At 41.1% G+C, this 13,136-nt stretch overlaps 1 protein-coding gene across 2 annotated transcripts in view; it reads right to left on the reverse strand.

Moving 5' to 3' along the window:
* Window positions 1-10,440: 10,440 nt before the first annotated feature.
* MREG (melanoregulin) overlaps window positions 10,441-13,136 on the reverse strand; it is a 127,648-nt gene continuing 124,952 nt past the window's right edge. For both annotated transcript variants that reach the window (XM_056111585.1, XM_056111584.1), the window contains one exon: window positions 10,441-12,051. In XM_056111585.1, coding sequence (XP_055967560.1) covers window positions 11,917-12,051 — 135 coding nt within the window. In that variant the 3' untranslated portion in view covers window positions 10,441-11,916. The remainder of the gene's footprint in view (window positions 12,052-13,136) is intronic.

Consider the following 13,136-nt stretch of genomic DNA (forward strand, 5'->3'; position numbering starts at 1 on the left):
TTTTGCTTTTTGGGTCACACCTGGCGATGCACAGGGGTTACTCCTGGCTCTGCACTCAGGAATTACTCCTGGAGGTGCTTAGGGGACCATATGGAATGTTGGGAATTGTACCCGGGTCAGCCACGTGCAAGGCAAATGCCCTACTCACTGTGCTATCGCTCCAGCACCAACTGAGGTATTTTTGGATAATTCCATTAGTCATTTAGTTGCAACAAGCAATATAAGATAAAGTCCTTTGTGCCTGGCAAAGGGTTAGGGGGTGGGTGGGAAACTTGGGACAAAGTTGGAGGGAATGAGTAGGATTGGTTTTGGAACCCTGAATGCCTAAAACAACCATGTTATGAACAGCTTTGTAAACCATGGTGCTAAATAGTTTAATTTTTTAAAAAATAATGCCCAGAGAACCACAATGAGATACCATCTCACACCTCAGAGACTGGCCCACATTCAAAAGAACAAAAGCAACCCATGCTGGTGCGGATGTGGCAAGAAAGGGACACTCCTTCACTGTTGGTGGGAATGTCGACTGGTTCAGCCCTTCTGGAAAACAGTATGGACGATTCTCAAAAAATTAGAAATTGAGCTCCCATTTGACCCAGCAATACCACTCCTGGGAATATATCCCAGAGAGGCAAAAATGTATAGTCGAAGTGACATCTGCACTCTTTACAATAAGTGCACTGCAGCACTCTTTACAATAGCCAGAAACTGGAAGAAACCTGAATGCCCAAGAACAGATGACTGGTTAAAGAAACTTTGGTACATCTACACAATGGAGTACTATGTAGCTCTTAGAAAAGATGAAGTCATGAAATTTACATACAAGTGGTACAACATGGAAAGTATCATGCTAAGCGAAATGAGTCAGAAAGAGAGGGATAGACATAGAAAGATTGCATTCATCTGGGGGATATAAAGTAATAAAATATGAGATTAATACCCAAGAATAGCTGAGATCAGCACCAGGAGGATTACTCCATAACTTAGAGACCAGCCGGGGATCCTAGAGGAAAGGGCAGTTCAGATAGAGAAGGGAGCACCAAATAAAGGGTGTTTGGAGGATCCTCCCAGGAGGGGAGATGCATGTCGAAAGTGGACTATGGACTGAACATGTTTGCCACTCAATGCCTCTTTTGCAGACCACAACACCCAAAAGGAGAGAGAGAACACAGGGGATTGCCCTGCCACAGAGGCAGGGGGGATGGGGGGATGGGGGTGGGGGGGATATTATCCATGGTGGTGGAAAATGGACACTGGTGGAGGGATGGGTATCTGATCATTGTATAATCAAACCCAAGCACAAAAAATCGTAAATCTACAACTGTACCTGATGGTGTTTCACTAATAAAAAAAAAATTTTTTTAAATGCCTAGAGGCAACAGAAACTGAGAAGTGGTCTTTAGTAGGAAACATATCACTGGAGGGAGGCAGGTGGGGGACATACCAAAACAATGGTGCCACCTGACACTCTGGCAAAGGGTGTGGTGACAGAATGTCTTGTGCATGAAGCCCTGCCATTATCAATATTATAAATCATGGTGCCAAAAATCAAGCTTTTCTCATCTGCCTTTTTGCCATTCGGATTTCTTCTTTGTGAAAGTTTCTGTTCATTTGCTCGCCCGATATTTTGATGGGGTTGGGTGCTTTCTTCTTGTGGAGTTCAACCTGTACCTTGTATATCCTTGATATCAACCCCTTGTCAGATGTGTATTTGGCAAATATCCTTTCCCATTCTGTAGACTGTCTTTGTATTTTGGTCACTGTTTCTTTTGAGGTGCAGAAGCTTCTTAGTTTGAGATAGTACCATTTGTCTATCTCTGTTTTCACTTACTTGGCCAGTGGCGTGACATCTTTGAAGATACCATTAACATCACTAATCATCAGAGAGATGCAGATCAAAACAACAATGAGATATCATTTCACAACACAGAGACTGCCCCACATCCACAAGAACAAAAGCAACCAGTGCTGACGTGGATGTGGCGAGAAAGGGACCCTCCTTCACTGCTGGTGGGAATACCAACTGGTCCAACCCTTTTGGCAAACAGAATGGACGATTCTCAAAAAATTAGAATTTGATCTCCCATTTGACCCAGCAATACCACTCCTGGGAATATATCCCAGAGAGGCAAAAAAGTATAGTCGAAGTGACATCTGCACTTGTTTGTTCATTGCAGCACTCTTTACAATAGCCAGAATCTGGAAAAAACTTGAGTGCCCGAGAACAGATGACTGGTTAAAGAAACTTTGGTACATTTGCAAAATGGAGTACTATGTAGCTGTTAGAAAAGATCAAGTCATGAAATTTACATATAAGCGGTACTACATGGAAAGTATCATGTTAAGCGAAATGAGTCAGAAAGAGCGGGATAGACACAGAAAGATTGCATTCATCTGGGGAACATAAAGCAACAAAATGGGAGACAAACACCCAGGAGTGGCTGAGATTAGTACCAGGAATTTTGCTCCATGACTTGGAGGCCAGCCACACGTGCTAGGGGAAAAGGAAGCTCAGATAGAGAAGAGAGCACCAAATAAAGGGTGTTGGGAGGATCCTCCCAGGGTGGGAGAAGCATGCTGAAAGTAGACTATAGACCAAACATGACTGCCACTCAATGCCTCTCTTGCAAAACACAGGACCTAAAAGAAGAGAGAGAGAACAAGGGGGAATTCCCTGCCACAAAGGCAAGGTGGGATGGGGGGATGGGGGTGGGAGGGATCCTGGGACCCGTGGTGGTGGAGGATGGGGGCTGGTGGAGGGATGGATACTTGATCGTTGTATAACTGAAACCCAAGCACAAAAATTTGTAAGTCTATAACTGTACCTCATGGTGTTTCACTAATAAAAAAATTAAAAATTTTTAAAAAATTTTAAAAATCAAGCTTTTAAAAAATCAAAATAACTGGAAAAAAATAAACCTTTCTGTAATAGTGGAGTAGTCATTATTTCCTTTACACTAAGAACCCTCCTTTAGCGTGAAATTCCTATGATTCAAAGTCCCCACCAAGGGACTGGAGACACAGCGGGTAGGGCATTTGCCTTGCACGTGGCCAACCCGGGTTCAATTCCCAGTATCCCCTACGGCCCCCTGAGCATGATTAGGAGTAATTCCTGAGTGCAGAGCCAGGAGTAACCCCTGTGCATTGCTGGGTGTGACCCATTGTTCATCGATCTGCTCGAGCAGGCCCAGTAACGTCTCCATTGTGAGACTTGTTGTTACTGTGTTTTAGCATATTGAATACATCACGGGTAGCTTGCCAGGCTTTGCCATGCGGGCAACATACTCTCTGTAGCTTGCTGGGCTCTCTGAGAGGGGCAGAGGAATCGAACCTGGTTCTGCCAGGCCGGCCGCATGCAAGGCAAATGCCCTAGCGCTGTGCTATCACTCCAGCCCGGGTGTGTGGGAGTGACCCAAAAGGAAAAAAAAGAAGTCCCCACTGAGTGACCCTTGGAGATATCCGAATTCATGACTCTGACCTAGAATCAGTAATCAGGATATAAAGTTGTACATATAAATTTAAATATATTTTATGTTCATTTTGCAGGATAAAGAAGGAAATGCCTCAGAACATTAGGGATGGTTCTACTGGAGGTCTGGCATGACAGAGGTTGAGTTCCTTTCATTTGTTTTCCTTCCTTTCTCTTTCTTGCTGTTGTTGATGCCAGAACCAGGAGTTTCACAGTCTTGCTTGTGGTGCCTGTGCAGGAGCTCACCAGGGATTGTGTTCCTGGCTGCAGTGCTCACACCTGTAGATGTGATGTTTGTGGACATGGAGAGCTTTAGTGGCTATGTTCACACACACCTGACTGTGAATCAGAGATTTACATACTCCTGCAGCTCAGGCAGCCAGAGAGCAGAGCCATCTGTAGCATGCTCATTGCATGGTGGGTGACTTCTGGGACTGAAGTCATGGCCTTATGCTTACGAGGCAGGTACTTCCTGGGCCATGTTCTGGGCACTCTCTTCTTTTTCTGATTTTAAATTTTCTCTGCACGGCGTTCCTCTTTTAAAAACGAGCAAGATCAATTTGATCTTTGAGAAAGTCCTTAGGCCTTTAGAATATATCAGAGATTTCTGGCAAGAAGAGAACATAAGTCCATGTGCCTCCTCCCCATGATTTTGAAACAGATATTGAATTATAGTGGAAGTAGATTTTAATAACAATTTTTTTCTAGACATATAATCCTACTAGCCAGGAATCACACGTTTGCTCTTGTCATCTCAGTGAAATCTCTCCCTTCTCAGAATCCATAATTTTGAAATTAAAGTTTGAAAGAAACCTGAGTGAAAGTTGCATTCTCGGGCAGAAGCAATAGTATTTCTATAACAAAACCTGACAACTTATTGTCAGGTCTCTGAGGCATGCAAAGGACAAATGGAACTCTGAGTCTTGTGCACTGCAGTGTTTAAGGCCACCCACAGGCCTGCAGGGGAAAAAATGATGAAGGCCAGAGTCTAGCTAACCATTTGCTCATCTACCACTCATTTCACAAGTGGAAAACAAGGCCTGACTCCCTGTATGCAACTTAATGTGTCTTGGTGTAATTTTTATAGAGATTATTGAGATGATTAAACAATCATGTTTGCAAAGTACATTCCTGATTAGAATACTTAAAATGTTAAATCTATGTCTCTAGGATGTATAATAGAGTTGCCTTGCACATAAACATATTTTACACAATTAATGCTAGAGGGATTTTAAAAACAAGTCACCCTAGCTACTGGTTTTGAAAAAAGGAGTCTATATGCCTGATCTAGGATGGCATGTAACATTTGTACTTATAATACTGTGCTTCCTCACTAAATGTTTAGAATATAGAAGACTACTAGGATTAGATGAATGTTAATAAACTACTAAAGGAAAAGACTCAGTCTAAGACTTCCTTCCCTGACCCAGTGTTGCAGAGAACTGTGAAGCATGGTAATAGACATTGGTGCAGATAAGACCCGACCTTGCAAAGCAGTCCAGAAGCAAAGCCTCAAAAGAGGAAGTGTCTGGGCAAAATTGGCAAGAAACGGGTGTTAGCCAGCACCAGGTGTTCAGCCTTGAGTCTCACTAGACCTCCTGGTCACATAAGCCCAAGACACAAAAACTGTCGCATATGCATAGCAAGTCCTCCTAATTGCAGCATGTAGACTTGATTGGGATTGGACCGGGGCAAAGCAGAATTGGAGAGGTGATAGGCCAATAATGCTAAACTTTCTGTGATTGGACCATCCTTTTAAGCTAAGACCCCCCCATAAAGTATGTGTGTATTTGCCAATAAAGGGAACAGTCAGCAGCTGTTCCCGGATGGTGTTTCTCTGCGTGCCCGTCATCCTTCACCCCATGCCTGCCCATATCCTATGCATAACTTGTCCGGGCACCATTGAGGAAAAACTGTTCCCCAGCAGAGAACACTGGGTTCTCTACAATTCAGTGTTATAAGGAACTAGAACATTGTGGTGCTAAAATGTCCATTGGCAATGTCACAGTGAAATATGGACAGTACTCCAGAAGCTAATAAAACATTTATTGAGACATTATCAGTAGAAAGTTCAAGTGACTGACCATTTTTAACCTGTCCAGGGTAGTGACTTCAAAATTGTCAATATGCCCACTCAATGAAACTTAATAGGATGACAACATGTTCCTTGTGCTATGAGTAAGAATAAACGTCATGAAATGAATAAATGCATTACTCCAATAGGAAGAGGCCAGTTTTAAGCCTCTTTGTTTCTCTAGTCATTGGAGAGTAATCAGGTAAACTATTTTCTGCTGCTCCCAATATAAATTTTTTCTAGAAATTACTAGATTTTAAACAGCAAAGTCCCAGGAAAACTTATGCAACTTAGCCAAACGAGAGTTGACATTTATGATGGTCTTTTAAAATAATTTAAATAAATTCACATATAATTAGGCTGCCTATAATAAAAGTTTAATAATGTACTAAATAATACCAAAGATAAATACATTTTATTGATTCATAATTAAATAATATAAATTGCAATAAATAAATTATCTGGTCTGGTTATACAAAAAGAACAGGTACATTCTGAACATGTCATCTGCAATTGCCGGTTTGGGTGTTAACATATTGATTCAGACATGGGCACAATAAAACGCAGATCAGCATGTAGAAGTTTTTAAGAAAACAGCTTTGGAGGAAGGGGAAGGGGTAAGATTAGGGGGGGAGGTTAATGAGATGTGATCAAAACAAAAGCTTCATCCAATGTAATTAGGGAACTCTGAAGCTAGGATAACTTTACAAACCCCTACCTACACTAACCACCATTTAACAGAGGCAGGATGTTGCCAGGTAAGAAGCTAAGGCAGGTCTCAACGCTGATGGCAGTCCTGAAAGACTCAGCTAATTGCTCAGAATCCTAAAAGATCTGAGCAGCTAAGGGAGTGCCTACTTCAGCCCCACAGGGACAGACCTGAGCAACACTCCAAATCTACAACCTTCCATTGCAGCACTGTGGGCATCCGTAGGCTTTTATGTCCAGTTCTGGAGAGGTTACTCCAGGATTCTGGTACCTTTATTTTCTGGAGGAACATTATAGAAAGAGATGGAGCTGAATCACGTATAATCCTGCTGCTGCAATAGCTAATACTTATTTTTCTTATCCCAATTTCTGAAGAGTATTTATTCCTCAAAATTCTCGAGAATGAAGACAGTTCAGGTTTGGGCTCTCAGTGACAAGACACATGGGGTCTCATGGGATGGGGGTGGAGCTGGCCCTTTCCTCCCCACCCCCCAAAGAGACCCCAAGTCATCGCCCACGAACAGCCTCTCCGGCTCCTGATCAAGCTGCTTAACGGCCATGATCCCAGAGACTCAGGAACAAATCTCAGAACCCAGCAGTTTTTGGCAGAAATCCCTCCAGATTTAAGTGTTAAAATTTCAGAATTTCAAAATCGCACGGCCACTACTGCAGCCACGCAACATCAGATGTTATTCTTAATCAGCAATAGAAAACAAATTGTCTACTGTTGCCTTTTCAGCAGATCTGAGTGTTGGGGTAAAATCCCAAATAATAATGGTGGGTCTAGTATCAAAATATTAAATGTGATCAAAGTAGAGAGAGAGTAATGTGGAAAACATCTGCCCCACAGGTAGGGGGAGGGTATGGGATGGGGGTATACTGGGGGTTTTGGTGGTGGAGAATGGGCAGTGGAGAAGTTATGGATGTTTCTTTGTATGACCGAGACTTAAACCCAAAAGCTTTGTAACTATTCTCACGGTGATTCAATAAATAAAATTATAAATAAAAAAAAATTAAGGTGGAGTTCATGCCCAATTCAATCAGCTAATCAGTGGCTGAATGAATAGCAGTACTCCTACATAAAAAAAAAAAACCCTCTCGAGAATGAGGCGCATATACTGCCTGAGCACATGTGTCACCCGCATCTCCCCTCTTGAGATGTGTACTGTCATGTTTTCATGTCTAATGCTGGGATGTGTGTAGGGGCTCTCTCTGACATTGGAGAAGCCCGGGCTCCCTTTTTGAGTAGGTTACTCTCCACTCTCTCCCACTTTCTCCCTCCTTTCCTTCAAAACTTACAAATAAAAACTGTGTAATTTAAAAAAAAACTCTAGAGAATAAGGACTGATTTGGAGAGATGCCACAGCTGAGGCACCACAGGTAGGCCTGATCTCCAGGCCAGATGTCTGGAGCCTCCTCAGGATGTGGGTGGGCCCACAGCTCCATCCATACCCAATTTCCTCTTGGCATATAGACGGTCCAGCACCACGACTCATCTCCGACAGATGCGTGCAACAGCGTCAAATTCCACTGTACTAACAGCCCAGTGGGAGCACAGCAAATTGGATGGGAAGTTGTGTAAAAGTCCCCCGAAGCTCCAGGAGCAAAAACAATAACACAGAAAGCTTAACTAACACCCAACAGCTCAGTAAATCCTCAATGACTCTAGTAATAGGATTGTGAGATACATGTTGTCACAAACAATATAAAGTTATGTATTTTGCACCCACTAAAGGGGCAGGGTTTTGGGGAGAGGACTGAGGATATTGATGTTGGGAGGGTCACACTGGTGGTGGGATTGGTATTGGAACATTAAATGTCCGAAACAAAACAACTGTTATGAGCAATGTGGTAAATAAAGTTTCAAACAAATGTAAAGAAAAACCAGCAGTGTCCAAACTATCAGAGTCCAGAGAAGTTTAAGGGAATATGATGTGTCAAATGGAATTAAGGTTGATGCTGGATTCTGGTTTGGTGGGTCTGACAAGAGCCCAGCTCATGCTGAACAATTGTTTTGAATGTACAGTTCTCCCCATGAAAATGATACAGTCTTACCGCAGAACCCAAACAAGAGTTTGAGCTGTCATTCTCCCATTCAGTGTTCTAAGTGCACAGGGTATCCTTTCTTATCATCAGACTTACAACACAAGTAGTCTGCAGTATCCTGTGAGGTGGCTCAGGTAGTAGATCATTTGGTCTTGGCCTTGACCTATTTTGGAGCTCCTTCCTGCTGTGGATCTTCCCCCAGTGCTAGTGACGCTACCATTACATGGGAGGAAGCAGATTCACCATTGAAAATATGGAAACATCTTCCAAGCCCTTCGCAGACTTCTTTTTGTTTTGTTGTTGTTTGTTCTTGGCTTGGGGACCACATCTGTGCTCAGGCTTTATTCCCAGCTCTGTGCTCAGGGATGACTCCTGGATGTGCTCTGGGGACCATAGGTGAGGCTGAGCTTGAACCTGAGTCAGCTTCATGCAAGGTAAGTGATTTGCCCACTCTACTATCTCTCCAGCCCTTACCTAGTTCCTTGGCGGGGAGGGGGGGTAGATTACAATGAAGTAATTAAAAATTTCATTCAGAAAGGGTGCTTCTGCAATGTTCCAACCTCTGGACTCCTAAAAACATTACTGAAATGACAGGCCCTGAGACTCTAGACTCTATCTCCCATTCTCTAATATAATATAGGACTTTGCCAAGGCCTCCCTTATTTTGATTACTTTTTGCTCATAGATCTAACATCACTGATACCATCATTCTTTAGAAAGGCCATATAGTCCAGGTAGGTGCCTTTGAATATATTATAGCATAAGGTGAATACATCTAGTTCTGGAACAACTCCATAGTGCTGCTTTTACACATAGTAGTTTATCTTCTGTTATCTGTCCTAAGTAAATGCATTTTCTGGTCCTGTCTTACTGACGGAAAAATAACACATTTGCCAGATCTACAGACATATGTCAAGTAGCTGAATATGTGTTAATTTATTCTTATAAAGATCCAACATCTAAGGGGTCAGAGAAGTAATACAAGCATTAAGGTTCTTGCCTTGTACCTGGCCTACCTCGGTTTGAATCCCAGCACCACTTGTAATCCCCCACGTATGCTAGAAATGATCCCTGAGCATAAAGTCAGGGATAAGTCCTTGGCACTGCTAGATGTGAACCCAAAACAAACAAACAAAATATCTGACATCTAACTCAACAGCTCTAATTATGGATATCCCCTACACCACTCTTCTACAATGATCACAATCCACATTGATTTTACAGCATCCATCCAGTTTTCATAGGGGCCAGAGTGGCTATTTGACTTAGGATCTCTACCATTAGCCCTTGATGCCTTTGACTTAGAGGTTTCCAAATATTTTTGGCCCAGCATCTTTTTAAAACATAATAAAAATTATTTATTGTTCCCTTGTAAATTTACCTTCTTTGAACAAACAAAAAGCACCCCCAATTTCATCTGACTTTCCCCCCAAGCACCACTGGGAGTAATCCTGAGTGCAGAATCATGAGTAAGCCCTGAGCACTGCTAGGTGTAGTCCAAATAGGAAATCAGATGTTTGATGTGCAAATCATAATCCCCCCCCCCCCGAAGTTTCTAAAAATAAATATTGGTATGTAAATTTATATCCATCTACCACCCCAAATAACCCATTTACTAAGTATAATCCTTGGGAAGGAATATAATAGTCAATAGGAAAATATTTAGAAACTAGAAAAACCCTCCAGTTCTCTGTACTTTTGTGGATTCTGGTCCCAGTGACTACTGAAGGTTCACGTCCATCACCCTTGACATTTCTCCATACTGCAGTGTCCAGTAGCCTTGAGCACAGAAACTGCCCTTCACTGATTTTAGAATGAAGGAAAATTCCTAAAACCATTTGCTACTCAGTTTCTTCACTCTTTAAAGGGTACTTTTTCCATTTATATTTTTGGAAACATATCACACCTCCAATTGAACAGCAAATTTAGAAACCCTTTAATAGGAGAAAAGTTTCCTGGATAATTCTGTGTGTTCTTATAATCATAGAGTCAATCTTATGCTTACTCATTTAGTACCAAAAATAAAGTCTCTGGCTACATTTTTTTGTTTGCAAATAATCTCATCCCTCTTGATGGTTAATAAAGGCAGAAAGGCAAAGCATGAATTCTAAAGACAGAAATGAAGCAACATGATTTTTTAAAAGATTTTTATTATTTTTATTACTTATTTTTATTTGTTGTACTTTGTATATTTATCTTGCAAAAGCCTACGAAAGTAAGGAAAAGTATCTGTAGGCTATTTATAAATCATGTGAGAGAAGGGTTAGGTTCTAAATATAAAAAATAAAACTTTTAGCTTATTAAACTAGAATGGATTTTCCTGAATTGTGTCAGCTAAATTGGTCTGCAATGCATTAATAAAAGGAGAACATGTGTGTCTCCACTAACAAGCACTTTTAACACTGCAATCACTACCAAAAGAGCTAGCTTGGAAATGGAAATTTTCAAGTGCCTTCAACAGACTAAATACAAGTTACTTTTTAGCCTGAAGTCACAGAGTCAAATCTATAAAAGTAAAAATATTGCCATGGTTTTCAGCAACTGACTGATAGAGCCCACAAGTTCCTCAAGTTGTTTCAATAAACTGTGCCTTGATTTCTTGTCAAACTCCTAGTTCAAGAGGTAACGACTGAAGCTGGACTTCTTGACTTGTGGACAAAAACAAATTATGTGGGGAGTATTGCTATACCATGAAAACCATCTTCAGAAAGGAAGAAAGTTCAGCGGTGACCTCTCCAATGCAACACTGCCTGCAGAGCTGCTAGTTCACTATAGAGGTTCCAGACAAGTTCAAATTCCAGTTGATAAGCCAGAAACAGATTAGAGAGAAGAAAGTGGAGGAAGAGGGCACCCAACCTTTCAGTTCTCCCAGATAAGATATCAAGGGCCAGTAGATTAAAAGTAGATGATCTGCCAAAATGAGGTAATAAGACATCAATAATGTTGAGAATTAAAGAAGATTGTGCCACATGTGAAAAAATAACTTCTTGATACCTAGTCACAGGAAGTTCTGCCTGGGGCCATTCTATGTGGAACTAACTTACTTTGAGCAGCAATCCTAGATGGTTCTTTCATCTGTTACATCTACTCTTCTGGATAATCTGAACTGAGGCTATAATCAAAATGATGCCTCTGACTCCCTCAGAAATTCGGAAGGCACTTAAAAATAAAGGAAAGGTCATATAATCCCTGATATCATTAGACTATATTATAGAACAACTATTTTTGGTAATCTGGGCTCAGTGGAAACTCTATTAATCTTATTATACTTGGCAGAATATTTCATTCTCCGAATAAGATTAATGAGTAGATATTATTGTACAAACAAAACAAAAACTAGAGCAACAAGATCTTGGAGTCTGTTCCCCAATGATGAAATATTCCCAACCAATTATCTGATGCAATGCTGTTTTCATGTAGTTTGAACATTACATATAGCAATTAGTGTTTTCCTCAGGAAAACCAGATATCCAAACCCTTAGGTGTTTGTAGGAATCAGAATTATGGTTCACTTAGTAAATTTATCCTTGCTCACTCTCTTCTCCATGCTTGTATCCAACTTTGTGAGCTGTCGAGTTTCTGTGGAAGACTCCAATGATGGCTCCTTTCAATTGTCACTTTAGGGACTTGGAAGTGGAAGGTAGTGCAGCTCTTTCTGGCCATCTGCCAGGCAGGGGACCCCAAGTTTTTTGGGGTAAGTTTGACTGGCAATTTTAAAGAACTCTTCTGCAGCATCAAGAGTAATAAGACGGTCCTGTTGAAAAATTTAAAAGTAGAAATGTTGTTAAGATAAGAACACTATGGAGTAACCTGGAATACTATGCAGCTCTAAGAAAGAACAAAATGACACAATTTGCCACAACATGGTTCAAAGTATAGGATATTATGCTGAGTGTAGTTAATCAAAAGGAAAGAGATAGCTATATAATGACCTCTCTCAATATGTGGGACTTAAAGATAATATCAAAATATCAATAAAGTGTCTAAGATAATACAATGGGAGATTTAACTCAAAAAAACTGAATTTAGAAGTTATGGGAGTTGAAAGGGAGGGTCTTTAGGGGAAGAAGGTAGGAATACTGGTGATGGGTGTGGTGTTGTAATTAATTAATTAATTGGGAAACCATCATTAACAATATTATAGGGATCAGAGTGATAGTACAGCCAGCAGGAAGCCTGACTTGCAGGTGGCTGATCCAGCTTTGATCCATAGCACCCATATGGTCCCCCAAGCCCTGCCAAGAGTAATTCATGAGCACAGAGCCACAAGTAGGAGCTGAGCACCAGAAAATGTGGTCCTGCAAAAGAAAAACAAAAAACAAAAACGTATACTGTAAATCACAGAACCTCAACTAATAGAAAAAAATAGGAATAAATCATGTTGATAGGAAAACCAATAAAACATTCACAAAACGCACCCTAGAAATAATGAGTAAGACATTTATTAAATTTTTCAATACATGTAGAAACTATCCTTAGTCCTTTACTTACAATATCCCAGAAACATCCCACCACTCAAGAGCCTCTTCAAATTCTTTTGCCATCTTAGGTTACATAAACAGCATTCCTAAAATCTCTCTGACTTACAAATGGTTCACAAAGTTGTAGGATATGGTTACTGTCACTGTCACTGTCCTCCCGTTGTTCATCAATTTGCTCGAGTGGGCCCAGTAACATTGTGAGACTTGTTACTGTATTTAGCACATCGCATACGTCATGGGTAGCTTGCCAGGCTTTGCCGTGCGGGCAAGATACTCTTGGTAGCTTGCCAGGCTCTCTGAGAGGGGTGGAGGAATCGAACTCAGGTTGGCCATGTTGGCTGTGTGCAAGGCAAACACC

Source organism: Sorex fumeus, unplaced genomic scaffold, assembly GCF_029834395.1.
Source record: "Sorex fumeus unplaced genomic scaffold, SorFum_2.1 ptg000014l, whole genome shotgun sequence".
Taxonomy (NCBI): domain Eukaryota; kingdom Metazoa; phylum Chordata; class Mammalia; order Eulipotyphla; family Soricidae; genus Sorex; species Sorex fumeus.